Source organism: Ostrinia furnacalis, unplaced genomic scaffold, assembly GCF_004193835.3.
Source record: "Ostrinia furnacalis isolate ACB-3 unplaced genomic scaffold, ASM419383v2 OfSCF0322, whole genome shotgun sequence".
Classification (NCBI taxonomy): domain Eukaryota; kingdom Metazoa; phylum Arthropoda; class Insecta; order Lepidoptera; family Crambidae; genus Ostrinia; species Ostrinia furnacalis.
The window spans coordinates 1,598,638-1,617,651 of record NW_021130561.1 but is presented as its reverse complement, the minus strand read 5'-3'; the positions used below and the strand labels follow the sequence as shown (position 1 = coordinate 1,617,651).

Here is a 19,014-nt window from a genome sequence, read left to right as displayed (position 1 = left end):
GGGCGGTCTATTTGTTTTTATTTAATTCGTATTTTATTGTTAGTTTGTGTATATTTTGTAAAAAAATTGTTGTAAATTAGTAATTTAGTGTGATTAGTGTATATATTATATAGGGGTAAGTCCATTTGCATATTTATAAACTATGGAGACGGAACCAGCTCCTGACCCTGATCCTCCCCCAGCCACTCCACAATCTCAGTCCAATCCTTTATTGACCTTAATAGAGGCTGATAATTTCATATCTAACCAACATGTAAAAGAATTTGAGTCATTTAAACTAGTAACAAATAGAAAAACTCAGAAAAAAATTAACAAACATTTATTAAAGACCAAATCCTCTCCTAAAATGCACATTACCACTGCTTTTCAAGAAATTTTAACGCAAGCTCCTCCAGCTCCGGTGATCCAACATTCTCAACAGAATAACCATATAATAGGCAGAAACAATTACCAGGATCAGGATGCAGGTCCTTTTCTGGTACATGTCCAACAAAAAGAAACTCCCAACTCTGGCTCCACTCTTCACCCCATCAAATTTGGGAATTTTCTATTCAGAAATAATTTAAAAAATATTTTGGATGATGGCATTAAACGAATAGGGCGAAATCGATTGGCAGTGACATTCAAAACACCTGGTGCAGCAAACTCATTTTTGTGTAATCCAATTATATTACATGATTATGTTTTATCTATCCCAACATACAATATCACCAAAATGGGCATTGTCAAAGGCATTCCCTGCGAATGGTCGCATGAAGAGATTGTAGGAAATTTAAGAGTTCCTGAAGGCTTTGGTCCAATCATTCGGTCTCGCCGGCTTAGCCGCAAAGTTACATCACTTGAAGGCCCTAAATGGTTGCCTACTCAGACGGTAGTCCTTACATTCGATGGTCAAGCTCTTCCTCCCCGAATTTATTCCTTTTTTTCCTCACTGCCTGTTGACCAGTACATATTCCCAACAATTCAGTGTTTTAACTGTTGTCGTTTTGGACATACCAGGGTTCNTAATATCATTGCACAGATATGGATTAGAGTGGTTGGTTATCCGCCTAGGCACAGACCGCCGATTTTTAGTCGGTCGATAGTTGAGCCCGATTATATTTTGTATGAAGAATCAATCCATGTAATGTGCGCACTTCCATACATGCACAATGCCAATACTGATTAACTGCCCGACTAAACTATCGGCTGACAAAAAGCCTCTGCGCCTTATAGTGAACCTTGAAAGGTTTAGGTTAATCTTCAAGGATTTTAAAATACCGAAAGCTGTTCGGAATTTATGTTTGAGGACTTGTGAACAAAAACTACAATAAAAATGAAAGTAAATAAAAGCTTGTAATAAAACCAAAATATTGTATTCTTCTATTTTTATTAAAAAGCTATAATCATCATTATTCCATTTAAAGTATGTTTTAATGCATATTAATATGTAAAAATATTTGAATACAAGAATAAGTTATGTAGTAGTAGTTCAAATTGTTTTGATTAAAATAGATAACACGCTACTTCTGCAAAGGCGAATCATTGAAATCCCATGATAAAGGCATAACGCATAACTGAGTAGGTTCCTACAACAGGACTATTCCCACCTCTCGTTCCCACCACTGGAACTCCTGTGTAGCCAGGATCTACAGCTTGACTGCCAATAAAAACTCAACCAGTGAAGGTCAAGTTTGTCCCGGTTCTACAGTAGTAGTTGTAGGTTCCTACAGTAGTGGAGCAGTGCAAGAGTGACACGTGACGTATTAGAGAGCTGGCCCTAAATCTCGCAGCATTTGACATAAAAAACAAACACACACTCCTCCCATACTATTCCACTACTGCTGGAACCTACTCATATGTGCGTTGTCTGTAACATGAATAACATTAAAACTTTTTAAATACATTTGAATTGGAAAATTTGTGACTGTCGGCCTATTACGACATGTGTATACAAAATATATTACATAGCTAACTATTTATTTTTCATGATAATAGTATGCAGTATTGAATTGATTTGATTTGATACTATGCGAGTTAGGTAGTTGCAAATTAGGCATTCAATACTTACATATTTTTATGCATTAGTGTAATAAAAATAAAATCTAGCGACATAACAATATTTAATAACATTATACTACAAAACAAAGGCATATTTTCTATAAATAAATTCTATGATTATACTGGCCGAGACAATTAAAAATATTCCTTTGGGCCTGTATTAAACTAAATCACTGTAAATGCATTGCACGGTGCTTATCAGCTAAAAGTATTACGCTGATTGAAGCCACGTACTGATGTGAATCTTCAGTTTATATCATACATAAACAGCCGCTTTTGGTTTGGTAAGTTACATCTAAAACGACATGCAATCATTATGGAATAGGGCTCAAAATTACAGTCATTTAGATCTATATCCATAATTATATTCAGTGACCCTACCTTTTCCATTTACCAAAAGTTATCATAAAATCTCTCAATTTCGAATCGAGCCCATATTTCCAATACTTTTCCAAACAAGTTTATACCCAGCACATTTGCTCGTTTCAATTACGTGGTGGATAAACACATACTAAATTAAACAAAATTTAACATTCTAAAATAATAATTAATAGGCGGGCGGGCACGGAAAATGTTAATTAATAAAATTTGATGGTACATTATTACTACTTAATATTATGAGAATTTTCTAATTTCAATTTGTCATCTTATAGAATAAAGGAGATATTTCATTTTTGTATGATGCTCTAGCCATTTCTACATTATCTTGAGAAGGAGAAATCTTTTACAGTACGCTAATGAGATATTTCTTTACTTTAAATGAGTATAGTTGTAATCGGGCCTTTAGGCCCGAAACGATCAGACCGAAAATGAAACATCTCTTTTACATGAAGAAAACTATGATTTTAAGAGATTACAGCGATTCTATAATTGTATTTTTTTTTACTATCTCAAGTTTGAAAATATATAAATATGTACATAATATTTTTTGTTGCTGATCTAGCCTATGCCCGCGGCTCCGCACGCGTTTATTTTAACACGAAATATTTTAGAGTTAAAAACATAACATAGTAAATACATCCATGAAACTAGGTAAGAGTGTATATTTCATTTAACTCAGAAGTTACAGAAGTTTCTCTTTCAACATATTATTTACAATCAAACAATCAGTACTCATTCCATCTTGTAACAGATTTCAAACCTACACACAAAATATTTTGACTAGATGTTGCATGGAAATTGCAATTAGGCAAAATGACAACTGAGATATACGATACTACGAAAAGCCGTACCCTCCACTTTGAATAAATCCTGTATTTATCTAGTATGCGCAAGGCTTAAAATTGTCATATTGACGTTTCGTTTTACGCATAAAATATTTCGTTTAAGAAACGATAGCCATGAGTATTCTATCTTATGTGTCCCAAAAAGTAGATAATTAAGCATTACAGTGGAGGAGGTAGGCCTTTCGTTCACACGATTAATTAAAAAGCGATAAATACATTGTTGAGATGCGTGGAATAAATCTTAGCAGGGATCTTTAAATATTTTGTTCAAAGGATTTAAATCGCCCTTTAAATCTATCGATTTCAAGGACGAGTCAATCTTTTGTACAGATTTACTTAAAAATCACTCGAGTAAATATATTTTGAAGAACGTGCGAGCCGCCGGTAGCTCCAGACAATTAATTTCCTATTTAGTCTGCTTACACGCATGTCGAAGTATTAAAATGGCAAGTGTGATCCATTCTAGAGTAAAAGACCTACTGAAGAATCCAACTAAAAATCAAATTACATAGTTGTATAATATTTCGATTTCATTTCAATTAATTCTAAAAGCAACGGTGTTAGTTCTGAGGGGCCAAATACTTATTGAAACTGTCCATCTGCTATTTTAAGTCCTCAGAATTAACAACGTTGTGTTTTGCAACAACACAAATAAATTTAATTCAATAAATACATTAATATTAAATGTCTAGATAGCACATTGAATCTATACATTATTACACACATATTTTTGGTTACACTAGTTATGAACTTCCGTCGCATTATTTTTGTGTTCGCCGTTTAAGGTACCGTTTTGCTTGACGTGGTCTTTCTGTATGGTTTTCATAATGTTTACCTCTTTTTGTTCTTTGCGGGAGTTCCGAAGTTCAAATTCAAGTCTGTGGCGGATTATTCGTTGAACTATGTCATCTGTGGTCATGGTGTTGCCAGAGTTTAAGATCTGAAAATAAAATTTTGCAATGCTATAAAAATCTTTTGATTGCTGCTGGTATTCAAGGGTTAAAAGTATAGTTAAGTTTGGACACGCACATGTAGTCCACGATTATTATTCTTTTCACAAAATGTTATTTATGTATTTTCGTAAGTCTCATCTGATTCGTTTCACATTTGGTTTGTTCATACGTTGCATTATTTGGCGCTTTCTTATCAATCCAAAATTACATAAATAACCATACCTCTTTTATCAATGCCATAAGGATGTAAATATGTTCTTTTATCAATACGATAAAACATTATAGATATACTTATATCAACGTCGCATGTTATGATTACTTGATAACGGTTCAATTACGATATCAGTAGTAGAAGTAAGTACAGTAAATGCTCCCCCATACATTGTTAGTGCGAATATTCGTCCGATGAGTAATTAATAGCGTGTCACGCAATGACCAACGTAATCAAAACATTGTTTTCTAAAAGCGCACGTGTTTGATACGAATTTATTTATACACGAGTCGTAATTGCGATATATTTGACGCATTATACAAGTATAGTTCGTATCTAAACACGTTTCATAACTCGTTTTTTAGAAGAGGATCTCAATTTGACTGTTTGCAATTATTAAATTTAATGTAAATTTTTGCATTTTGAACAAGTTTAATTTACTCATCATTCTACGAAAACAAACACATGAAATAAGCCGAATTTATTGCGTAAGACGAACAGAGCATATCTGCATGATATTTAATGTGATAATTATTTTATAAATAAAAAAAATAATAGGGTAATAAAAAATAATAATAAATAGGTATTATTCACATTTAAAAAATGAATGTAGGTTGACCATCAAAGAAGTTAATTTGACAAGTTTTCAGTTTGAAAGCATTCAGAATCTTTCTTTCTCATCCGAAAGACGTTCATTACCTACTGTATAAGAGCCCCCCAGGATTTCCACAAAACCACAAATCATATTGAGAAAAGAGTTACCCCAGAGATGAGAAGTGACTGAGATAAAATTAAAAGTTAAGCGTCAAATAGTTAATGACATCGAAAGTAGCCAAAAAGTTCGCACTACATAAGATTGTGTTGTCAACTTTTTGTCAACATTGGGTACTTATTAAGGACTATTTGACGCTACTATTTAAAAACCAATAGAGAAAGAGGAGGGGGACAGCAAGAAATGGAGATGGAAAAAGAGATAGTTATGCATATTGTAATAACTGTGGGAAATGGGAGTTCTCCAATGAATAACACAGGAGTAAATGTAATAACTGGTTGTATTTCTCTCACTAGAATAATTACACGTCTTAAACTATAATAGTGACAACCATGGACCTGTAAAAAAAGTCGGACGGATTCTCATCAACAAAATACTGTGACATTAGGATACACCAGCTTGCCTGTACGTACAGGCCGGCACGCACACATTCACACCCTGACGCACCACTTCGAGTCCAAACTTCACACAGTTGACACATTTAGACGGCGAAAAAACAACACGAATACGACATGTCTTGTGTGATGAAATTGTGTAAAAACCGTTCTGTTCGAAGAAACAAAAATTAAGGAATCACATTTCACAGGTAAAATAATAATCCAATCACTTATTTCCCGACATTTAAATATTGAAATCAATTGAAATCAAACGTCATTCACTCGAAAAAATAATACGTCAAAGACCAGTGTTTTCAGTTATTTACGTGGGAAAATTACCCGAAATATGGGAAATTAATAATAATTTTAGGACTTTTTAGTTATTTATTACGCATACTATAGAAATAAAATAATTTATCATAATAATTGTGTTTTAATGGGATATATTTTCATAGGCAGATTTGATCCTTCCCAAAAATGTGGAACTGCGAAATTCAAATTTTCTGACATTGATTGCAAGTCAGTGTCAGGTTGTATGTTAAAATCTATCAGAGATAATAATAATTATGTTGATGATGTACACAAGATTCGTAATTTGTAACTGCGTGAATCATTTTTGATCAACATTCATACCCTGACACTGATTTGCAAACAATGTAAGAAAATTTGAACATTGAAAATTTCGCGCCTGCCTCAACGCATTCACCTTTCATCCTTTTCAAATTCTGTCTACATTTCCAAGTAACATCTGCCGATCTATGTTTTTCTTAAAATAAATGGGTAAAATGTTTTGGCTAACATGGCATCCCTAAATTCACTCACACAATAGACAGACGTCAAAATTTTGCGTCACAGTTTTGTTGTAGCGCGAGTTCCGTCCGCCTTTTTTTATAGGTCCATGGTGACAACTGGTTCGTCTTCCGTCTTACGTCTTTCGTCTTACGTCGTCCACAACACACTCTCTGCTTAGCAACAGACTTCTCTTTTTTTAAACATTTAAACCACTATTCCTCGTTCCTCATTCTTCACTTCCGTTTCCTTCAGCATTCAAATCATAAACTATCTTTCATCCGTCATCCCACTGTTCCGTTATACACCAAACTCGTTAATCCTACATAACCGTACCTTAAAGCACCCCCGTTGCTTTGGCACCTTGTATGGGTCGACGCCGCTTGCACCGGGCGCGATGGCGGTGAGCCCGTGGCAGACCAGCTTCACGCGGAAATGGTCCATCAGCTCTACCGTCACGTCGTAGGGCGCTCCGATCACCACCTCGTGCACGTACTGGAATTTGAACATTAAGATGTATGTTATAGGGTCTATTTTTATTTAAAATAGATAAAGTAATAAATAAATTGATCCAGTGAGAGCTATCGTTTCTGTGCTCAACAGTTAGCACCACTATCTTAGCGAGTGATATGACTTTTCTCTACAGAGGTCCACACCAACGAGGGCTATCGTTTTAGCGCTCACCAGTTAGCGCGTAGAGTAAGGTCCTGTCACTTGCTAGCAGCGAAGACAGTGGCACCAACTGGTGAGAGCTAAAGTGGTAGGAGGACTATCGCATTTGCACTCATCAAGATGGCGCCACTGTAGAGTAAGGTCCTGTCAATCGCCAGGGGTGCCAACTGTTAAGTATAAAAACGATAGCCCTCATTAACTAGCCCCAAACTAACAAAACTCTTCAACTGCTTTTAACTTTAAACCAATGACTTAAGAAAGTTCAATGTGCGTTGGGAAAATTCGTCCTTTTATGTTAGGTTGACGCACTATTGATTGATAAGGCGTCTAGAACTAGATAACCGATAGTTGGTAAAAGAACCCGCATTTGCTGCTCATGTTTATGTTTAACTCGCTAAAAAATTCAAATAAAAAATTGTATCAAACGATGTAAAGACTTAAATCAACGTTTAATTCGAAGCCGATTGACAGAATGTGACATTTCCGAGAAAATGCATCGGCATGCGTGTGTTCCGGCCATTGCGGGTGCTTGTGTTACCTACTTTCTATACCAACTATTAAAAACCCGTGGGACACGATCTGTCCCATGTAAATATATGAACGCGTCATACCTTATTAGATTATGGAGGTATCTGATTTACTTATAGTTCTTATACTTCTATTGAGAAACTACGTGTGCGTGAAGTTCAAAACTTTGTTAATGTGAAAGGGTAAAGTTTTATTAAAAACTAGAATACTGTATGCCTAAAATGCGCGCCGCGATAAGCTTATCGCGCAAAATTAACGATTTTTTTGTCACATTTGTCGTCTCCAATTATTTCACGGCGTGCATCATAGCTAAGCTGGACTGTAAATGCTTCGTACAAAAACTCTATGAAGCTGAAATTAGGCGATTCTCTTTGAATCGAATGGTCGATGTGAAATATTTACCCTCGGTAGGTACTGCACAGATTTTACATAAAAGAGAAACAACATCCATCCTCTCATCTGACCTAGTAATTTAGTAATATTGAATTACCTTGCAAGCCAGCACCGACAGCACCCGTTCATGGAGGTTCATAATTGGGTAGTTGGAGCCCTTGTACCGGTTGACTTCGAGATCGGTGTGGAGCCCCACGATCAGGAAGTCTCCCTGCTTGTGCGCCTGCTCCAGGAAATCCAAGTGTCCCACGTGGAATAGATCGAACGCGCCCGCTACGTACACCACCTGTAGATTGACAGTGGTCAATGGAAGCAGGAAGAATAGACCTTAAAGTGCTCACTATAAGTTCCATTTCTAAGGCTAAAGGCACCTTTAATTTAGACGCGTGAGTAGCGCTGCAGTGGCGACACTAATAATTTTCAATTTCATACAATTTCTAGAAATGTAATGGCCGCATGTCTTTTTCACGGTGTCACTTAGGTAGTAGCGCTGCAACTGCGCTTCTAAAAATTATGTGAAAACTATTACAGTGTTGCCACCGCAGCGCTTCCTCACGTCTAAATTGAAGGCGCCCTAAGTAGTCAGAGGTTTCGATAACCCTAGACTTTTAGCAGTGGTTTTCACACGTGCGACACACACGTTGACTCAAGATACCGTCACACATTGTTGAAAAAGCCTTCTGCCCGTTTTCACCACCAATTCATAATTTTTAAGGGACCCCTATGGTAATACAGAATTATGTTTTCATAGGGGTCACTTAAAAATTGGGGATTGATGGTAAAAACGGGCATTGGTTTATTATAAGAGGTTAAATGCAGTTTGAAAATTATAAATAACTTGAAAAAATCGAACTGCCTAGGGCGGGAATTTAACCCACGACCTTGAACCTTAAATGCAGTTGNCTACAACCAATAACCTTTTTATTAACCAGCTAACAAATAACCTCAAGATTAAAATCATTTTCACTATGTGAGAATAACCAACAATAATGACTGGTACACAAGAATACCCTTTAAGTTAAATGTACCACATTCTATATCTTTTATGTAATATCGTAATTGGATAAATTTTGATCACCCACACTAATTTTAAATTTTAGTGATACAACCCAATTCACTACTGGCAGCAGAAATTAATTGATAAGTTGGAAAAGTTCAATAATAACATTACTCAAAATATAGCATCATGTAACATAATAATAATAATAATGTTTCCCAATAATTGAAGTATCAATCACTATAAGAGTACCAAAAATACACCACATGTTCAACGGCATAACTGGCTGCCTTACTTAATTTCAATTTACAAATTAAGCTAATTAATAGATTTTATCTCATCTTATAGTGCTCAACATCAAGAAAGAAACATCATGATACTAAAACTGGTTTACACAACACAGACCTTAGCTTCAATTTACCTGAATAAAACTAATTATTCATTCTTCTCTCAAATAATGCCAAGAAGTTACTCCGGCATGATTACCAAACTTATTTAATTAATCTGACCATATTCTTTATAGATTTAAAATCTCAACAGGTTATTCTTTGCAGAATGTAAACATGAACAAATGAACACCGTTCAATTTAATTTACTTTACTAAAATAGTTTATTAGGCATTGCAATTAAAGTGAGCACATACCATAGCTTTCACACACATTCCTGGCATTATCAGTAAAGACTGACAATACCTATAACATTTGATGCATCATTCACTTCCATGCATTATTTTGCTCAAAAAGGAAATGTGTTAATATTGTTGCTGTTGGAATAATCAAACCAGCGATAAATTGTGGTTTTGGATGGGGCTTCATTACCAAATGCAGAAATCATCCGGTCAACACACTGTTTTTGTGTTAAACCACTTCAAAAGTCATAATAAATCATCGCTCTTGAATTTTCTCGAGTCAATTCCATTTTCTCAACGACTAAACAAGTTTGACAAGACCTTGTGATACGACCGAGAATCTTTTTTTAAATAAATAAATGGTATACGATTTTTAAAACCCTGGAGTTTGCAATTAAATAGATTTTAATATGACTGGAACAGTGGAAATATTCCATTCCCGATACTTTTAGTGCAGCCCTCGTAACACAAACTCTATCAAATTGTCTTTTATTACCTTTTAAATTACTATTGGCACAGAATAAATACTAGCACTGTTGTAGGTCAAAATAATTGCCGTACGCCATGAAAAGGTATAATTACACCTACACTGAAAAACCAATACCCTCTGAAGAGCTCTGTAAATAAATTACAAATTGTTTTATCCATTTATCCGCATGATTCACGATTTTAATCGTCAGAAGGAATTACATTCACTGCTTTGTATTGAAATCAAATAAGCGTATCAATAGATTGCTGACATACAGCGTGGGAACTGAAGAGGCATTCTGTTGTAATCAAAAGATAATAATGTGTATATTTTTATACTGAACATAATGTAATGAGATTTAAACACGAAGAATGAACATGAAGAATGAAAGTGTTAGCGAAAATAAAATTAGAATCTATTTCTTTGCATTTTGTAGCTAAGTACTACGGCAAGCCCATTTCAAATTGAGGATGACAAGTAGGTATTACGCTGACTTTGGCGTTTTCGATGCTAAATCAATAAATTGTTATTTTATTTATGCTATAACTAGCTTTTGCCCGTGGCTTCACCCACGTGAAATTTAGTTTGTCACAGATCGTCATAAATTATATTCTGGGCTATAAACAATAAAACTGTAAAGTTTCATCAAAATCCGTTCATTAGTTTTTGAGTGAAAGAGTATTACAAACATCCAGACATCCATATAAACTTTCGAATTTATAATATTAGTAGGATTATAGTTTTATAGATTTTAACATTATGATCGTCAAAATTGTCTTAGTAATAAGCAAAGTATTGATAATATCAAGTTTATCACAAAAAATGCTTACAGAGGTCATCATACTTGTAAAAACTATAAATTAATTTACGCGCAATTAGTTTTAAATCAAATGTACTGTTACGATAATAAATACTTATGTAGATAGAAATCGGTTTAGCAAGTATAATATATTTTAAATAAATAAACGGACTAACTACGTTTTTGCATTAGTATAGAGTCAGCCAGGAACATTAGCAGGTTTAGGTAATGTTTGTCTAGAATCCTACTAATATTATAAATGCAAAAGTTTGTATGGATGTCTGGATGTTTGTTACTCTTTCACGCAAAAACTACTGAACGGATTGTGATGAAACTTTACAGTATTAATGTTTATTACCCAGAATAACATTATAGGCTTTAATTTATGACGATCTGAGACAAACTAAATTTCACGCGGGTGAAGCCGCGGGAAAAAGCTAGTACCTAATAATCGTAGACATAAAAGAAATAATAAGATTTCGGTATTTAATAAATTTGCATAACAGATTCAATAATAAACGAGTTTTTGATGTAAAACGTAGGCACTCATTTTAGATTCAAATAATGACGGTAAAATGAGTTCGTATTAAAAAAATAATGGGGTAATAGGTGCAGGCAATAATAATTCTAACAAATAGGTAGGTATACTTATTAAGTACGGTCATGGCCGCTGTATTAAATACTACTTATAGCCTGACCAGGAACATAAAAACCCTCGCCATGTTGCGGAAAACTAATGGTACTAATTTCTTTTAATGGCAACAGTAACTGAAAACTTCATTATAATGTCACCTTGCATGTCAGTTTATTGCTGTCGGGTAAATCCGCGAAACAGTAAAAAACTTATGTTCCGATCGATTAAAAAAAAACTGTTGTAGTTCTGGTAAATTAAACTTCTGAATAACGATTCATACAAGTTTCCACATAAGGCGCCATGATCCATATTGATTAAATACTTCAAGTTATTTCGATAATCAAGAAAACACGCACTAAACGTCATTACCATCACAGTAAAAATACTGACCTTTGCCGTTGTCTTTTAATTTTTTTTACTTTACCTATACACAGACCAGATTTTGATTATAAATTTAAAATGTACATATTTACCGTGACAAAATAACAAAATTATATTGAAATCGTATTAGCCAATAAAATGGAATCATGAATTGAAATATTGTCACGAGAAATCGTCATAGCCATCGCGGCAGCATCAAAGGTTCTTTAATGTGGCCGCGACGCGACTTATCCCCGCTTGTGTCCGCGCGTCCCACTCTTCAATTCGTTGCTCGTAACAGAACAGAATGCACGTAAAATTTACGCAGCTCCGAGACTTTTTAAACTCCGAAAACGAGAGACACTCGCAGTTTGTCATCGGCTCGCGTCATTCCCATTTTGTGCGATTTTTTTTCAAGTTATTTATAATTTTCAAATTAGTTTGAGATGCGACTCTTAACGCTAAAAATTAAATAACTATATAATGTGTCATAATTTATAAATAAAACAATTTGCTAAATATTTTCATGGCTTTATTTAAGATTTGGATTATAAAAAATATATGTTTATGTAAGCAACTACTCGTATAGATTGACGAATCGTATGATTGGGCTTTATACGTGGCGTAATTTTGCACATACGCCTATTTGCCTAAAATTTTATTTTGTATCTAATGGAAAAAAAAATTTTTTTTCTTACTGATGTTATAGATTAGAGCAAAGTGAAATCATTGCTTAAATAATTGGAAAAAGGCGTAAGCGGCAGTTTCGCCCTTATACGTAGGAGCCATCGATGTGGGTTTTTACCCGGGTGGAAACCCATCTCTAGTCGTGATACCGTTTGAAGTAGGTCAAAAGTAATTTAATCGAGTTGTCGCAGGGGCAAGTTGTCGGAGGGTTCAAGTGGTCGTAGGGTTCAGCTGTCGTAGGGTCCAGCAGTCGTGAAACCATTTGAAGTAAGTCAAAAGTGTTGAGTGTTGAAAAAAATCAAGTTGTCGCAGGGTTTGAGTTGTCGCAGGGGTCGAGTTGTCACAGGAGTCGAATTGTCCCGGGGTCAAGCTGTCGTGATACCAATTGAAGTTGGTCAAAAGTGATTTTGTATGTATTTTTTCAGGGTTGCTTATGGATTTTTANTTGCAGTTGAATATTCAAGTTCTGAATTTTATTATTGATGAATAATAAAATAAATCCTACTAGCTCGATTGATGGTTTCATTTAATTTATTTAAACCAGGTTACCTATAATAATATTTTTTCGTTAATTTATGAAAATATCAAATAAGCCGGTAATTCTGAATCCTGATACATAAAGTTAGCCTATTAATTTAACACAGGTACGACTGTACTCAGTGTTGCACTATCAAATGCAATTGACGCGCCTCTATGCCAGGGTTTTTATGTTCCTGGTCAGGCTATACTACATATCATGTGGCTTAAGGTCAAAGCATATTTAATGTCTAAAAATAAACAACAACATGCGCACAATATTACCTTTGGTGTTTTTGTCTACATAGTTGTGTTTATGTTCACAGTAATAATATACCACAACAAAACAACAATAGGAAAACGGATAATAAATCGCGGATTCAATTTACCTAGCTGTATTTTAGTTATGTATTTATAGATTTATGATTAAGGGCATCATTTTTTTCCTAAAAGAAATAATGTTCAAAAAATTTTGTAATCTATCTATACTAATATTATAAATGCGAAAGTAACTCCGTCTGTCTGTTTGTCTTGCTTTTACGCCTAAACCATTGAACCGATTTTGATGAAATTTGGCATAGAGATAGTTTGAGTCCCGGGAAAGGCCATAGGATAGTTTTAATCCCGGTTTTTTAATCAGGGACGCGCGTGATAAAGTTTTTCTGTGACAGACAAAATTCCACGCGGGCGGAAAGCTAGTATTTAATAAAACTACACATAACACTAACAAGGAAAATAGAAGCACCTAATGTNAAAAAATAAAAAAAAAAATAACTAGTTCTATCAATATCAATAATCATTATATGATTCTCTGCACTTTCAAAAATCAATAAATGCATGAAAATGATGAATCATCGAACTTGTATAACTTGGTTCAGAGCGGTCCTACAACTTTTATGCCATATTAACTATTGCTCCAAATAGCTAGTTCTAATAATACGCATCATTTTTTTTTTGTTGGCCGGCACTTTCAAAAAAGGCCCAAAAATGTATGAAGCCTGAATGATCTCCTTTCACACTGGGTATGACTATCACATTAGCATACACTTGCATCGTGTTTATGTTTTTTAGAATCTCAAAATGAATTCCTAGTTAATAAAACACTTACCTACTAATGCTACAGGCGTTAAATTAATAGCAAAGTAATATTACGTCAGACGTATTTCTTTTATAAAAATATTTTTTTAATTATTAGATTTTAGTCGAAGTACTGCAGCTTACTCGTAATTCATAATCGTCATCACTGAGAGATAATAAATGCATTTCCATAATATTTTTATTGACGTAACATACCTACTTGTAAATAATATGTTATTTAGCTAAGGTGTGAAGTTCACATATTCATAAATATGCATGTAAATCCATTGTAATTTATTTGGGAATTCTTGGAGTCATGTCAATGCGTACAAACATGGTAGGTATTCGTATAATAATATTACCTACAAATTAATAAGCGTACACGATCGCAGGACTGCTTACTGATAGTCAATAATAATTTAAAAATACTGCCATTATTAGATGCTTTGGCCGTACTAACTAATTAAAGGGCAATAATTTATTGAAGGCAGACGGTACTTTTACATTTTGTGTAGGACGTTATTAATTAGTACGGAGGTCCTTAATAGCCGAAGAATTTACTTCGCGCACCTGACAAACTCTGGCAGTGGCTAGGAAAAATACATAGGTAAATGTCCGTAAGTATCTGGTTTCAAAATTAATGAATGTTGCAACCAGTGGCTATCCCATACACAATAGGATAGCGCATTTTCTTACATAACTTTTCAATTCCTATCATTGGAGGTCCGAAAATATTTCTCATACAATTTGATACCATAATGATCATTCTTCATAAAAAATTTAAAACCTACATATTTAAAAACATAATCATTGATATTCATAATATCACTAATCATACACTTAGTTTTTACTAATATTTGTTTTCATATATTTTTCTATACTAATGATCGAAACTCATAATCATTCGAATAAATAACTGTAATATTCATAAATGTGAGTTATCCTAATATTTGTTTTCATAAATTTATTACTCATAAGTGTATTTATCCATATTATTGAAAATCATGATTCTATATTCGTATTAAATCGTATTTTAACATTAAATTAATTTGAAATGGTCCAAAACAGGCAATATTTTGTGCCACAAAACTAACGTGACAGAAACGAATCGCTGCAAAACCGACTCCACGTAGTCTTGTCTGCCCTACCCCTAGAGTGTAATTTAAAAGCCGGAGGCGCGGAGGGAGGGCAGCCCTCGCCCGCTGTAACGAGGCTCAGGCGCCCGGGTGAGCTGGAGCGGCTGAGGCTGGTCGCCGAGGCGCCGAAGGCGCCGATGGCGATCCAAAAAGCCGAAGCTGCGGAAGCAAGCGTGGGTGCCTGAGCCTCGTTACGCAAGGGCGGAAGGGCTGCACATCCCGCAGCGCCGGAGACGAGGAGATACCAATGCATGCTGCATGCTTGCTTTCATGCTGCATGCTCTGCATGCTTATCTACTCTATTAAATTATATATGATTTTTTTAAAGATACCAGTATGTCGGTTATAAAGTAAATTATTCTGAACAACAACATTATGAGTTGAAGAATGTTCTTAGTAACAACATTATTAATTAAAACAATATGATCAATGAATGTTATGAAGAAAAAAGATCTGAAAATAAAAATTATGTATTTTAAATGGTTCTTGGTAGTAACAGTATTGATAAAAAAATTATGATTACTAACTGTTATGAGCTCCGATGGTAGTAATAAAAATGTATGAATAAAAAAAGTATGAAAAATAAAATTATGAAGAGAGATTATTATGAACACAAATCGGTAGTAAAACAAAGAATAGGATTTAGAATTTTATGTGAGCCAATATAGAACCACACAATAGACTATCAATATCTACTCGTAGCGGCCGACCGCTTATCTCGATCGATTGTGCAGTAGGAAGTTCGTATTGTAATACAATCCATTCACATTTCTATTGAAGGTTTGAAAAAACAGGAACAGTATTAAGGTCATGAACGTGTCTGGTTGCCTGTCTGTCACAGGCAATTTCGTCAGACATACTTCATGAACAAACTTGAAAAGTTTGATTTCATTTTTATAAATATTTATGTACACTAATAATCTAGTAAACATTTGAATGTAATTAATAATTTACATAATAACGCGACAAAAATAAACAAGATCCTATGCTAGCAACTTGTCTCAATATTTATGGCATTTAATACTCTATTAAACTGTACAAATAATGTGAAATGCATTTTGGTTCATGTGATGTTACAATACAAATTTTGTAAACATACCTTATCTGTAGGTTTCGGCGACAAGCCGCTGCTGAACTGAATGATCTTCTGTGTTGTGGGCAGGAACTGAGAGCATCCCGTATAGGGCGACCGCGCCGTCGAGTCTGTCCCAAGGTTGTTGGAGTGTTCAAGCGCCACTGAGTATTCTTTGTCACCTCTCCTGGAAACGACAAATGCCTTAAGTGCAGTTAAAAAGATAATGATTGTCACGAGATTACATAAAGGCCTTCTAATGATATCAATGAACGTACAAGGTCTTTATTAATTAGTGACACTAGCAAAATAAAATAAATCTCATTACCAATACTACTTCTAATGAATAGAACTTAAATAGTTTATCCAATTAACAATATACAAACAAACAATCATCATTATGTGTCTGATAAATTTGGAATGATTAAAATGGGCAAGATGATAACATAATGTCTAACACAAATAAACACATTCATTTATTAATGATCAGATAAACAAAAACATAGTATGTACCACAAATTAGATGTTGATTAAACTTGTGAGTTATGGAGAACATGAGCAATATAAATTGCAAGATGTTATATTTTCAATACATAATCATAAGTGTATTTTATTAACACTTTACCAGTTCATTACGTTTCTATTGTTTCTGGACGTTGGATGATGATTTGCTTGTGCACTGTTTGATGTTAAAAATGACTAGCATTAACATAAAAAATTTCAATAATGTTGAAAGTACTTTTCTAATTTACTGAACAATAGTCTAGTCATGTAAAATCAAAGACTGCATGTTATCCATTGAAACCAAATATGTAAATAATGTTTAACAAATGAAATATTACTTGAAATGTTCTCTTGTGAGAAGCAGCATTCGACCAACCAAGTCTGTCGTAGAAACGCCTGCTGTCCTTAGCACCTCTCTGAAAATTTATGTAAATTGTATTGATGTGATTTCACTCATTCATGTTAAATAGAGTATAAACCCAATGAATAATTTACCTGTATCTTCCAGCTTTCTTAACCAAATGATATGTGTCAATTCCATCAGCTGTGACTGTGATATCATCTGAAACCAATCATTTGGAAGTGAGTTTTAAATTCGAATTTTGGTTTTATATGAGAAACTCATTAAAAATGATTGTTTACCTCCATGTACACAGAAATCACACTGATATTTGTCTAATGTTTCTAAAGTAGTGACATAGGGTGCTCCTTCTACGACCTGGTCAACCCATTTGATTGCTTTGACCATTTTGTATCGTTCTTCTTGTGTGAACACTGGTGGGCCTTTGTGCTTCGCAATCTCTTCATCAGTGTGGACTCCTACTATCAATACATCTCCTAATGCTTTAGCTTGCCTGAGTGAGTTTGCATGTCCAAAATGGACCATGTCATAGCTGAAATAATAAATAAGCAAATTATAATAGAAGCTTAGTAGTCTTAGTATGAAAACTTAATACTTTATTTAGAATTAATCGAGAATTAACGATTAGAGTTTAATTTATTTATGATTTGTTTGATTGCATTCAACTATTTTTAAACTAAGAGAGTGAAATTTTGTCCTTATAGAAAATTGGTAGAAATAACCATTGTTTACTGAAATGAGTAAATTAAGAAATATCGCAACAGTTAGAAGAAATATCGTAGTTTATGTTCCTGCACCACAGTAGGCGTGTACTAAAATAAAACCTTGATACGCCGGATGTTTTATGTTATTAGTTTTTCCCTACGTAGTCATTCGATTGTATGCACTTTATCGATTATAGTAATATACGATCATGTACTCTTATGGCATTACCCACAACAGCTTTGAAATAGAAGGGCTAGCCAATAATTCAGAATAGAATAAAATCATTACGCACCATCCATCACACCACACACGAATTTGCTTCTTTTCTTCGTTTTTGCCATCCATATTGTAGGAAATAGATTTAAAAATATACCAGGTTCAATGTTTCAAACTTTCATAAAAACGAAATTGTATAATTAAATTAATAAATCGAAAATACACGAACACGCAGTCCACAACTCTTCCGAAACAGTTTCACTAAAAGACTGACATCTGTCAAATGATTAGGGCCGTACCGTGCCGGCGCATGACGTCAGTTGACGTCAAACGAAATCGCGTCAAATTCGAATCCACTGACGAACACTTTTTTTGATAAAATACCAAGTATTTGCATAAAATATGCAGGTATAATATTAATAGTTATTTATGCTTGCGATTATAATAAAATAGCAGCCCACAATACAATTAAAATAAGAACGTTAGTAGAAAATGAAAATATGACCACCTTTTTGTTCAGTGTACACTGTAAGTACAGCATGTAGTATTTCTGGAGTATTTTATGCAAATAAATAAGTTATTGTCCTTTATAGCATTTGAAAATACCTAGTTAGAAAATGAATAAAAATAAGGTACCTACCTATTGCAGCAGCGTAAACTCTGAAAGTAGGTATTTAACCTGATAAACTTGTGTAGTCATTCAATTATACTTACTTATCTCTTTTTACGTGCTTACTAGACATATTAATATACCTACCTACAGATATGACGACATAGTGTGACATAGGTGAGTACTCGCATAAGTATGTACCTATTGTATTTGAATGTGCTCTAAATACTTACGTGTTAGTAGAAGTTGTAAATTCAAATACTTAGCTCGTATATGATTTGT

General features: G+C 34.2%; 1 protein-coding gene across 2 annotated transcripts; it reads right to left on the bottom strand.

Annotated features, from left to right (window-relative positions):
* Positions 1 to 1,491: 1,491 nt before the first annotated feature.
* On the bottom strand, positions 1,492 to 18,388 carry Pect (phosphoethanolamine cytidylyltransferase). 2 transcript variants are annotated; one of them, XM_028315179.1, is made up of 8 exons: positions 18,199 to 18,388; positions 17,483 to 17,733; positions 17,336 to 17,402; positions 17,179 to 17,256; positions 16,364 to 16,523; positions 8,059 to 8,247; positions 6,705 to 6,863; positions 1,492 to 4,206 (listed from the first exon to the last, which is right to left on the bottom strand). In XM_028315179.1, the coding sequence occupies exons 1-8, from the start codon at positions 18,249 to 18,251 to the stop codon at positions 4,006 to 4,008; spliced, it is 1,158 nt and encodes a 385-aa protein (XP_028170980.1). In that variant the 5' UTR covers positions 18,252 to 18,388; the 3' UTR covers positions 1,492 to 4,005. The 2 variants fall into 2 exon arrangements, with proteins under 2 accessions (XP_028170980.1, XP_028170986.1); XM_028315185.1 differs by having other exon boundaries at positions 16,364 to 16,520.
* Positions 18,389 to 19,014: the final 626 nt, after the last annotated feature.